Source organism: Medicago sativa, chromosome 7 (genome assembly GCF_051527215.1).
Source record: "Medicago sativa cultivar Bolivia chromosome 7, Bolivia_mono, whole genome shotgun sequence".
Taxonomy (NCBI): Eukaryota; Viridiplantae; Streptophyta; class Magnoliopsida; order Fabales; family Fabaceae; genus Medicago; species Medicago sativa.
In genome coordinates, this window is record NC_140755.1 from 70248354 (window position 1) to 70261617 (window position 13264).

The 13264-nt window shown below is 34.4% G+C and overlaps 1 protein-coding gene across 1 annotated transcript; it reads right to left on the bottom strand.

The window, feature by feature from the left end:
- Positions 1-5679: 5679 nt before the first annotated feature.
- On the bottom strand, positions 5680-6764 carry LOC146908140 (uncharacterized). Its single transcript, XM_085729232.1, has 2 exons — positions 6512-6764; positions 5680-6377 (listed from the first exon to the last, which is right to left on the bottom strand). The coding sequence occupies exons 1-2, from the start codon at positions 6762-6764 to the stop codon at positions 5680-5682; spliced, it is 951 nt and encodes a 316-aa protein (XP_085585358.1).
- Positions 6765-13264: the final 6500 nt, after the last annotated feature.

A 13264-nucleotide genomic window follows, 5' to 3' on the forward strand; every position in this document is an offset into this window, starting at 1 on the left:
GCAGCCATAAAAGCAATTACTGTCAAATGTTTTGTAATGCATTATGATGTTTCCAATTCCAAAAGCTGTTAGTGTCAATCATAAATACTAATTGTTGACATTTTGCGTGACCATTGGATAGCATTAATGAACTATCTATTGATTGAAATAATTTGACCCTTGCAGTAATAAGTATTAATTTATCTTTTATTCACAATTGCATATCATTAAGTTCCACAAATATTTGAAATTCGAATTGTAGGTCTTTAAATGTGTTTTCAAATTCGACTGGTGTCGCCTATAAGCTATAACTAATATCATTAAGTCGTGATTGTAGAAGGTTTAGTACTTGCAAATGATATTTGAAAAATGTTAGACTTGATGAACAAAATATGTATGGAAATAAACTAATTATTCTTTCCTAACCATACTTAATTGTTATATGTTATTTCAATTAAAAGTGACTGTAATGTGTAAACTGTTTTATGTTGACATAAACTTTTTGACATGCTAATATGTTGACAGTATATTTAAATTAAAAATGTTAGACTTCAGGCACATCTAAGAAGTGAAAGTATATTATACAAAGCCTTAGTTGTCGAGTCGAAATAACCACTGAAATAAGTTTCGAATAATATTGTTTTCCAGAGTTTTAGTCTAATTGTAAATACACATGTGATTAGCCATCGTTGACTTCAGAACAGATCACACATATTACTCGAAAAAATTATCAAATAGAACTTGAAACAAAATACTTGATTCCAGAAGTGCAGAATTATAAATTTTATCCATAGACGTTGTTTGGATTAAAAAACCATCAACAAAGAAGATAACTGAGTCGTTGATAAATATCACATCTGCATCATACATGCCAATAACCCCTTGATCGCGTTTACGACAAATTCATTGAATGCAAAAAATCAAACAAAGAACAAAATGAATAACAATGAATTATTCAGTATTAGAAATGAGGAATACAAAAGCTGAAATTAACAATTAACCTTGCAAAGTAAAAGAAGCTTCCGAGAGCGACCCCGGCGCAATGAAGAGCGAATTCCGATGCGGTGGTCAACGGCGGTGGTTCAACTCTGGCGTGGTGGAAAGCGAGTGGGTTTTGTAGAGGATGAAGAGATGAAGACATTGATGCTTTTACTTTAGTGGGAGAAGGACGAAAAATGATCAAAATGAAGGTAGAAGATGAAGGGTTGCTTTGTGTTTTTGAAGAAGAAGGAGAAGATATGGTTTAAAAGTTTGTAGGGGTTGTTAATCAAATTGGCATTAACTACGTTTTCAATTGTCATTAAAAGTGTGTTATACGTTTTCAATTGCATTAAAAGTGTGTTATTCGTTTTCAATTAGCATTAACTAAGTTATATGAGAGAAAATGAGGAGTTTGAGAATAGAGATCGAATCAACGGGTGGTATTAGATTAGCTCGTTTAGGAGGGAAAAATGCTAGGGATTAGGGCAAATTAGGGCAAACATGATAGTCAACCAAGTCTAGCTTTTATAATAAAGGATGATGAATGAATAAGGTATCCAAAGTTCAAATCTCAACAATGTTTATATTATGCATTATCACTTACCATATGAGTTAAGCTCACGGAGACTAAAAATTCATGACTAATCTTATAGTATGAATTCAATCAAATCATAATCACACCAAAAAATATTAATTTTGGAAATTTTAAAAAATAGCCTTAAAAAGTGGCGGAATAATGTGGTTTGATTGAATATAAGTTTAATTAAGTAAATAGTTTATATAAATATTCAAAATTTTGCTTTTATTTCCTACAAAAGAAAATTGTAGTTTTTTTTTTTGCATAAACTAAAATGAGATATATTAATAACGCCGGCAATACACCCTGCACAAGACGTACAAAGAGTAGATTACCGGAAAATATTTACAAATACAAAGTGCCAGAAACACAAAAACCGGCCAACCAACCGTCAAAAGAATTCAAAAAGGAACACCCATACAAAGAAACGGATGTGTCCACCAATCATACCAGCTATAACTAAAAGATGTATACTTTGCTTTCAATCATAAAAAAGAATAACACTTAACTTTGTCGAGTAAACCATGGGTATCGGAAGGCTCGTTTTGAAAAATGCAATTATTCCGATTCTTCCAAATAACCCAAACGCAAGAATACCATACACTTTGCAGGAAAGCATGAGTGCATCTAGGAAGTCCCGCCATATAACAAAAATGATTGTGATGATCACGTAACTCAAAGGGTTGCACAAAATACAGGCCTAACCACGAACAAACAGAATACCATAAAGTGAGTGATGTGCCGCATTCTAAAAAGAGATGGTTTGCTGTTTCGGTCATATCACAACCAGCCACACATGAAGCCGCTGTCTGATGAATAATATTTCGTCTTAAAAGATTGTCACAAGTCGGAAGTCGGTTACGGAGCAAACGCCAAACAAACATTGAGACCTTTGTCGGAATAAACTTATGCCACACATTGTCAATGAGGCTCCTATCCACCTGCTCACCGTGATCAGTAACAATTCGATACGCCTCCCGAACCGTGTAACCATGAATAGGATCAAGTGCCCAACGCCACTTATCAGTAGCACCAACCTGCAAAACAACGTTATGTAATAATAATGAGCACTCTCGCACCCTCTCCTCCTCCCACGCTAACAACCGGCGTCTCCACTCCCACGCCCTCCCATCATCCTCCCACCCCTCCCTCTCCATCTCCGCCACCGTACACTCCTTATTTACAGCCAAATCAAAAAGTCTAGGAAATTTAAATCGCAACGGTGATTCCCCAACCCAATGATCAAACCAAAATAAAGTAGTAGAACCATCTCCCACAACCCGTCGGACATTACCTTCAAACCAATTTCCCACACCCTCTCCAACCCCCCCTCCGATATTACAAATCATCCGCCACCAAGGAGAACCATATCTACCCCCCTCCTTCAACCGACTCCCCTCCTCACCATAACGAGCCTTTAGCACACGATACCACAACCCCTCCTTATCCACTAACATCCTCCAACATCATTTTCCTAACAAAGACAAATTAAAATCTCCTAACCTCCTAACCCCCAACCCTCCATCCTCCTTAGGAACACAAATAGAGTCCCATTTTATCCATGCTATTTTCCTATTATCCTCACTTCCCCCCCCCCCCCAAAAAAATCTTTTAAATATAGATTCGATAGAAGAAATTATACCTGCGGGAGCCTTGAAGAAGGAAAGAAAGTAAACCGGAAGCGAAGACAAGACAGATTTCAGCAGAATCAGACGACCACCAAAGGACAGAAATTTGTTGTTCCATGTAGACAAACGAGCAATTATACGATCAATTACGGGTTTCCAAAAACTTAATTTTCTATAGTCCCCACCAATTGGCAATCCCAAATACAAAAAAGGAATAGAACCCCTCCGACAATTCATAACCATTGATGCCTCTGTCAACCACGAATCATTTATGTTAACACCAGTAATCATACTCTTGTGAAAATTGACCTTCAGCCCCGATATTTCCTCAAACAAGAGTAACACCGCACGCAAAGATCGCACATTCAACCAACTCTTTTCTCCTAAAATGAGAGTGTCATCAGCAAACTGGAGGTGAGTGAGCCTCACTTCCCTATCTCGGCCCACACCATAACCACTAAAGAGTTGCGCCTCCACCATAGCATTCATCAAAATATTAAAACCTTCGGCAGCCAATAAAAATAGAAACGGCGAAAGAGGGTCCCCTTGGCGAAGACCCCTCTCTAGCCTAAACTCATCCGTCGGACAACCATTAACTAGAACCGACGCTGTAGCCGTTCCCACACATTCATGTATCCATTTCCGCCACAATGTTGGAAAATTCATATTACTCATCACAGAATCGAGATAATTTAAATCAACCGAGTCATAAGCCTTCTCGAAATCTACTTTAAACATAAGGAGTTCTTTTTTCATGCGTCTTGCTTCATCCACCACCTCATTGGCGATCAGAATACCATCCAAGATTTGCTTCCCTTTAACAAAAGCCGATTGGGTATCGGAGATAACACTATCAAGAACACCTCGAAGTCTATTAGCGAGAACCTTCGCAAGAACCTTATACATGCATCCAACCAGAGAAATCGGTCGAAAATCGTTGAGCTGTTGAGGACTAGTCACCTTTGGAATCAATGCGATAAAAGTGGAGTTCACACCTTTTGTCAATTTCCCATTTCTATGGAATTCCGCCATAAATCTCATAAAATCTATTTTCACCAAGTCCCAGAATTGTTTAAGGAAACCAAAACTGACACCATCCGGCCCCGGGCTCTTAAAACTGTCACAGTCCCAAATTGCTTGCTTGACCTCTTCCAAGGAAAAAGGTTTTGTCAAACCACCGGCTTGAGCATAAGATAATTTGCGAAATGGGAGAGCATCCACATCTGGCCGAACCACCTCAAGACTTTTAAAGTGATTAGTAAAATGATTCAAGACTGTAGCTCTGACATTTTGAACCCCTTCAACACGATTACCATTTACAGTCACCATATGAATATTATTACGACGTCTACGTGATGACATAATTCCATGAAAAAATTTAGAATTTTCATCTCCTTCTTGTAGCCATTTTAGCCTTGATTTTTGCCAGTTCATGCTATTCAAACTTCGACATTGAGAATGTAAATTGACTGACAACTCATGAATTTCCGTCACCTCCTCTTCTGCAAGCGCTAATGACTCTCCCTTTGAATCCAAGAAAGCAATTCGATTTTTAGTCTCCACAATCTTGCTCTCCAAATTCTGAGAGTGTTGTTGATGCCACTCCTTTAAGCAAGATTTAATCATTTTCAACTTCTGTTTCAACACATAACCGCCCCACCCCGTAACATTAAAGGAAGCCCATTTCTCACGGACAAATTCATCATAACCAGAAAAATCAGCCCAACATTTAAGCATTCTCAAAGGTCGAGGTCCCCAATTTGCTTCATCAACATGTAACATCAAGGGAACGTGGTCAGAGAGACCCCGCTGATACGCTACCTGAATACAATTTGGCCACGCCTCACACCACTTCTCCGACAACAAAAATCTGTCCAATCTACTCATAGAGATACCGTCACCACGATACCAGGTAAATAAACGACCACAAATAGGCAAATCAATCAAAGAAGTATCTTCAATAAATGTGTTGAACATATCTGCTTCCGTCTGTCTGAAAATAGTGCTCCTCCCCTTACGTTCTTCCAAGCTGCGCACTGAATTAAAATCCCCACAAACACATATACACAAGTCGGCCTTACTAATAACAAGTGAAGTCAACCGCTCCCACATAATTCTTTTAGCTGACACATCACAAGGTGCATACACATTAATAATAACAATCTCTTCACCGGTAAGAATTACCCTTCCATAAATAACAAGGACATTTGAAAAGCTCATGGAGGCCGACACATCTATAAGAGAACTATTCCACACCGTAATCATACCACCTGAAGCACCTACTGAAGGTTGAAAAGAATAACTGAATGGTTCATCCCCCCAAATTGTTTTAATCAAAAAATCATCGACAACACCTAACTTTGATTCTTGAATACATAACACATAAGGACACTTTTCTTGAACTAACCGACGGACCTCCACCCTTTTCTCCCCTCCTCCTAACCCCCTAACATTATAAGAAAGTATCTTCATTAAAAACCACCTTCCACTCACACACCACCACCTCCACTCAACTCAACATCCACCTACTGCCCCCTCCTCCAAAACTCCCCCACCCGCTGCCCTCCAACTTCTCCTACCCTCCTTAGACAACAAATTAAAGCTATTATTAGGATCACCCTTGAAAGACACTCCAACTACCTTTCCTAACTTCTTAACATCCTCATTAACCACCTCCGCTTTCTCGTGCAACACCACCCAATTTTCCAACTCCTTATTGACACTTGAAATAGAATTTGATGTCTCAAAAGTATTATTACCCACATGCCTTGATGAATTTGATGACTTGCGTGCTTGACGTTTCTTCACCCGCTTCTTAAGAATTTTTAAAATATCTCGTCTATCGGCCGACGGCATACGAGCAATTTTTTTGAGAAACCCGGCTGTATGTTTGAAATTGATGGATTTCCTCCTCTTGATGTGGTGATTCAACTCAATAGAAACATCCTTCTCATCTTGCGTCACTTGCACGTTACCATTGTCCTGATTCCAGTTGGATGTAGAAACATTTAGACCTTCACTCACAGACTTACGAGGAAGCCAATCAAGACTCCATGGACCATGAGGCCGAGATTGAGCTGCTGGCTGATCTGCTGGTTGCTGCACTTCACCCTTAAGCTCTTTAGAAGCTTCTTTATCTTGCTTAAAAATAACTGGTTCCAAAACAGGTGCTGAATAACAATTCTGTAGCTTGCTGGCAACCGTTTCCACACCTTTAACAACATCACAAACTGAAGCATCACAAACAGAATGTTTCCCCCCTTCTTCCCTTCATGAGCGCTCCACTCCTTATGCAAATCATCCACAAGATCATCCAATTCCCACTCTCCTTGAACCTCCTCCATACCATTCACATTATTAAATTGTGGTAATGTTTCCGGCCGAGATTCGGACTCCGCTTCAGACAAAAAAGCATCCTCCCCCAAATGATACCCCCATTCTTCCACAATCTTAATATTATAAAGGCTGCCATCAATAATAAAATCTGACTTCAAATGCACAATATCCAAGTTAGACGTTGAAATTAAAATACGTGCAAAATCCAATCTAGCTTTATCCACCATACACTCGTCAAGTCGAACAAACCTTCCCGCGTCCATTACTCATAATTTGAAAAACTCAACGTTCCAAGCATGAACCGGTACACCGTAAACTCGTAACCATGCACCACGCTCATACTTAGCATCTGAATCCGACCACTTATGAAGATTATTAAACAACATGCCAAAGAAATGCAACGCATTATTAAATACATGCCATATATCTTCCCCACCTTTGCAATGGAGAAATACCCTATCACCACCCATCGGAGTGACGACCACATGATGAAAACCGGCATCTTCCATACGTTGTTGTAGCGCCAAAATTGAGTCCTCGACAACCACCGTAGCAACCATACCAGAAGTAGCCCACTTGCGGTCTTCAATTTTAGATGTATACCTTGGGAGAAAACAACCAGAAACCTGTTCCTTAATATCATTTTTATTTTTCTGGACAGTAAAAACTGCTGCAGATTTTGCAGCACCTTTCAAAAGGTTATTTTCCTTCGCCTGATCAACAACAGAAGAAACGACTACCTTCCTCTCACTCGGCACTGGACCAGCTCCACCGACCTTTTCTACAGCCACAGTGACTCCCGCTCCCACCTTACTCATTGTCGGTGCAAGCACTGTCACTCCTTCCGTCCCATCTTTCTGAACTATTTCTCCGCCTGTGACACAATCAGACTGTTTCCCCACCCTAATATTCTTAATACCTTCAGCCTTCACCCGCACCACAACCCTTCCTGCCTCCATCAACATTTAAATTTCTTGTAAAATTTTCCATCAACATTTTTAATCTTTGTAAAAAAATTCATCAGCATTTTTTATCCATGAAATGCTAAAGAAAAATGTTATATGAGCTAAAAAGTGTGAGTTTATTTGTGAGGACTAAAAACAAAATTATTTATATTTATAAGGACCACTTACTTATCTTTTAAAAAAAAAGGACCACATATTAATTAACTCATGAATATATGTATAAAAAAAGTATACATCATAATCATACGAACATTTTTTTTTTGTTGAAAGAATGTATTTTTTTAGCCGAATTTATGTACGTCTCTAAAATCAGTTTTTTTTTTTAAAGGTAGTCTCTGAAGTAGTTAGAACTACAATAGTTGACAAAGATATTCCTCAAAAGAATTTAACCATATGTACATTAAGTTAATTAAATTAATTAAAACTTCCCCTAAAAAAATTAATTAAAACTTAATTAAATATCGTATTCACAAGCCTAACCATCTTTGGTGTAGTATATATAGTACTATTTGTCAAAATAAAAAACCCAGTTGTTTTAGTAATTTATTAAATACTATTCAATTTAGATAATCTGATTTTATTAAATTTTTATTTAAATATGATATGATTCGTCATTATTTGGAAACCACTAAAACTTTATGATTAAATCTTATTATTCTAAATAGTATATAATATTGGTTCAAAAGAAAAAGGTTTATAATATCAATAAAAAAATATAATAATTAACAAAACTTTGCGTATATTTTTTTTTATTAAAAAAACTTTGCGTATATCTATTATGGAAATCTTTAGTCAAAAGAAGAAGAAAAATTGAGGGGTAGTCAAAAGAAAAAATTATTATAGAAATTATTATTGATGTATTTCTTTACGAAGTATTTTTTTTCTTTTGATAAAACGAGAAAAGTAAAGACAAATACTAACTTAGCTAACAATATTGATATTGTTAACGATGTGAGTAGGTTCGATTGAGTTATACTTTGTAAGGTTTAAGTCTGACCTGATAAAAAAAATCAAAACATGTCTTTGTAAGTTTGAATTGGTTGATATGAACATTACAAATTATATGCAGAGATCGGGGTTTGAAACTTAAATATCTCACTTATTCACCATAAAAGGGTGAATTTATAATCACCGGACTATTTGAAAAAAAAAAAATCAAAATCTAAGTTTGGTATCTTATATGTCACAAGTTTAGTTCTACGTTTGAGTTTGACTTTTTTGAATTTTGATTCAACATATAAACCTAGTTAAATGTTTATTTTATATTAACATCTTTAACTAACAAATAGACCAACAAATTAAAAATTCAACGAGATTAAATTATATTTTAAAATTAAACATGATATTTAGAGAGTATGACTATATATGACAAACCATTTCAATTGTGTTGTATAATAATACATTTAAATATGATAAAAAAAAAATTAAGATAATATATGCTAAATTAATGAAAATGTTTTGAGTTTAAAAAATATTTAACAAAAAATACAAAATATAATATAATAAGAATAATAATAAAAATTGTCTCCGTGAGCTTAGTTCGGTTAGCAGGGACATTACATAATATATGTATGGACCGGGTTATTCACCCTAGACATCCCACTTATTCTCCTTATAAAGGTGAATTTCTAGCCACTAGGCAACATGGCTAAAAACTTTGGTATGAAAGGAATGAGACAGAAAGTTCAATATGGTATCACTAAACTTTGGTATCATAATATATGTACGACCTTAATCAGGGGTGGCCCTGAGGGTGGGCTGCACCCGAAGCCAAGGGCACCATTTTTTTAGGGGCACCAAATTATTATTTTTACTTAGTAGTCAGTACTATATAGATGTATTTGTTTTTCATTCGATTTGATTAATTCTATTAAAAATATATTTTTAGAGAACTTTGATTATAAATGAATCTTATGCAACAAAAAAATGCAAGAGCAAAAATATTAAAATAATTAAAAGTATTGTTTCGCTCAGGACATCGAAAATCTTAGGACCGGCCCTGACCTTAATGGAAATGTTGAGTTAAAAAAAGATAAAAATATATAACACAAAGTACAAAATATAATATAATAAGAATAATAATAATAAAATTGTTCTCGTGAGCTTAGTTCAGTTAGCAAGTACGTTACATAATATATGTATGGGCCGGGTTATATTCACCTCCGGACATCCCGTTTATTCACCTTATAAAGGAATTTCTAGTCACTAGACAACGTTGTTAGAAACTTTGGTATGAAAGGAATGAAACAAGACAAAAAGTTCAATATGGTATCACTAAACTTTGGTATCATAATATATGTATGAGCTTAATGAAAACGGCAACATATGAACACTCCTCGCCACCAGATAGGAAATCTTGGGCCTAAACCTCAACAAGCACATGTAGTGGTTGCACAATTTTCATATGCACCAACTGATATTCAAGCTACTATGAATCGTGTCTCTCTTTCTCCTATAGATGATCAATGACGTGGACACATGTACCACATCTTACATGACGATGAACAGAGGTAATATTACATTTTATTCCTATATGAGTAACAATGTTATTGTTGGTAGTATTTATAATGTTTCAATTATCGGTTGTGGAAATGCATTACTAAATAAACATCGCTCTCCTCTAACCCAAAACAATGTCTTGCATGTAACAAAAATAATTAAAAATTTCATTTTTGTTAGAAAACTTACTATTGATAATGATGTTTCTGTTGAGTTTGATCCTTTCAGTTTTTTGTGAAGGATTTTCCTACATGAATGTCTTTAATGAGTTGTAACAACTTGGATGAGCTTTATCCTATATCCATAAAACGACCCACTACAACTTAACGGCCATTCACCTTTGCCACTTTATCCAAATAATTATGGCATGATCGTTTGAGAAATCTACGAGCTCCTAATATAAATTCTCTTTACCAAAACAATTTTATCATTTGCAATAAGTTTCACAACAATTTCTTTTGACCGTCATGTGCACTTCGGAAACAAATAAAATTGTCCTTTTCTGAATCTTTATCATATAGGTTTATTGTCTTTTGATATTGTGCATAGTGACGATTTATTTTTGAATATAATGTGAGGTACATTTGACATTATATGGAGTTTTATCAACCAACAAAAATTACCTTGATTTTTTAACCTGTTGTGTCGCGATGGCCCTTAAAATCAAAAGTTTTAATGATAAATTTAGGTTATAATTAAACGTATGCCTCAAATAGAATGATTTAATTAGAAATCGTTTTTTATGCAAAAATTAGAAATTCTATGTATAAAAAAATAGAAATTTTGTAGAAATAAGTTAATATATATCTGGGTGTATGTGTGCGAAAAAGGAGAAAAATAATAGAAATTATATCTCTAACAAAAGTAGAAATATTGTAAAAATAAGTTAGTATATATATGGGTGTATGTGTGCGAAAAAAAGAGAAAACTAAACATGTATGTAAGGTTTTTCTTATTTATGTTAATTGGTGTTGGGGTATCTATAGAATCAATCTCCTGTTAGAATTTATTCTAATATTTTGTGCGTTGCAATCAATTGTTGATTTTGGTTTTGATAAAAACGGATTGATGTTGTGATCCATTTGATGATGTTTAAGCCCTAATAAAAGTGATCAGGGTTTTTGGACACTTAATATGATTTGTGTAAAAACAAAGTGTAGGCCCAAACGCCCATGATAGGTGGTACCTAGGGTTGCACGGTTATAGATAGAGAGGTTAAATCCCCTTTGTCATCACTCTGACTATTCTGCTCATTAGTGGTTTGCCCCATCGAAAACCCTAAGTACTGGAGCACGTGAAAGGTAAATGAAGACTCTTGTCCTAATTCTCGGCGAGTCCAGTAATTATGGTTTTCAAGTAAGTGTATTCTAATTTCATATAATAATTTCAATCTTGATGATTAAATTATAACATGTGGTATCATAGCCTAATATTATATGATTTAGAACCCTAACTTCCATTATAAATTAGTAGAGTTGATCGGGTTTAATCATTGAGAAAATTGTTTTTACGTCGTTAAGGATTTCTCGGCATATATTTGTTTTCCTTTTCATCGATTATTATTAAGAATCCTTATATCGTTTAATTCATGATTTCTCTTGTTTATACCTTCTTGAATTCATTTGTAGTGAGTAGTTGCAATTCTAGCAATTCAATTTTGCTGGTAATTAAGTAATAACAAAATCAACTTATTTTTATCGTTGGCCTTACTTCATAGTTCTATTTCCCTTTATCATGAACTTGATAATCGTGAATTGATTTTTTTTCAAATAACTTATGCTATGTGTTTTTCATTTATTTATTGGAATTTGTTTCCAAGAATTCAGTGTTCAGTGGGCTTAAATTTCAACCTAGAATATTTTTTTTTACCAAGATTGACTAAGGGATTAGGTATTTGTTGAAACTCTTATTTATTTATTTATTATTTATTGAGTTTCAGTTTGATTTTCTCCACTTTTAGGGTATTTTCCATTATTTTTTTCTATACAATTTGACTAGAATCAGAATCAATGCTTAAACATGAGGATGGTGAATTAAGTTTTCATAGTCATTTTTACTTTTTTTTTTATGAACCATTACAAAGAATTAGAAGTTGTAATATACTTGAAACTCTTTTGATATCTTTTGTGGATATTAGTTTATATTATATTAGTTGTAATATACTTGAAAAAAGATATGTTTTCTCATCATATATTTTGATTCAAGTAGTTGAAATGGATATGGATATCGATTGATTTTGAGTTATTTGTTTTAAAAGTTGAATATTTAGAATTAAATATTTTCATGCCTCATTTTCCTTTTAATATCATTGTCATATCTTAAAATTTGATACTGTCTTCACCTTGGTAACATTTGGGCTGATAATTTTTTTATATATTTATATATATGGTTTGCACTTAATGGTGAATTTGTATACTTGTTTAAAAGGTTCAATTTTGTTTCAAACAATTGTTCTTATTTAAGCATACAATTTGAAGTTTTGAATTAAAATATTTGTTTGTTAATATTCAATTTGAATCATTGAAATTATTTCAATTTTCAAAAAAATCACATGGCTGATAGAGAAATTAAATATTTACTATTGTTGTATATGTTCGGTCTTTGATTAAGGCGACTAAGTCTGGAAATATATTAGTTGTATTTTTTAGTTGCCATGGTGGGGGTAAAGGTAACGAGCAAAAATTCATTCTTGTGTTGATGGTTTACAACTAGATCGTACGTCTAAAAAAATCTTAGTTCACGTTTTTTTGTTAAATTGTCTTAAAACATTTTACTAATTTATTTATTTATAACTGTGCAGTTGAGCTATTAAAGTAGGCTTTGGAAGGGTTACCTAAAGGCGCTGCAGTCACCTTTGTAGTTGACGCGTGTTATGTTGGTAGACTAATTGAGATGAAGTCGGATAAAATTGTTTTGCTAATGTCATATAGAACACACGAGCAATCTAATGGCAGAAACTTAGGATGGGTGTTTGTCAATCCTTTTTTGGAGTTTATTGAAGAGTCCTTTCGGTCAGTCAACAACTCTTATCACCCAATTATAAAATCGTCAATTAATTCAAAGCATTAAGCTTCAATTTCTTGAAAGAGGGTGTTTACAAACACCAGGTGTATTTTCTATCCAAGCAAAGACAGATTCTTAGATATTTCAATGCTTTGGGTAGAATAATACAATACTTTTCTTTTCCTGCTATGGTATTTTACAGTTTATGTATTTGAAGGATTATAACTCTTTTATTAACTTATGAGTTCTGAGACATTAGCCAGGAGTAATAATTGTATCCAAACAAATTTATGAAT

Excerpts from the sequence above, each read along its gene's own strand:
- LOC146908140 (XM_085729232.1), bottom strand. The coding sequence starts at position 6,764 with ATGGACGCGGGAAGGTTTGTTCGACTTGACGAGTGTATGGTGGATAAA. Across the intron at positions 6,378-6,511 it reads ACAATTTAATAATGTGAATG|GTGTGGAAACGGTTGCCAGC; the intron begins GTATGGAGGAGG and ends ATGTTGTTAAAG.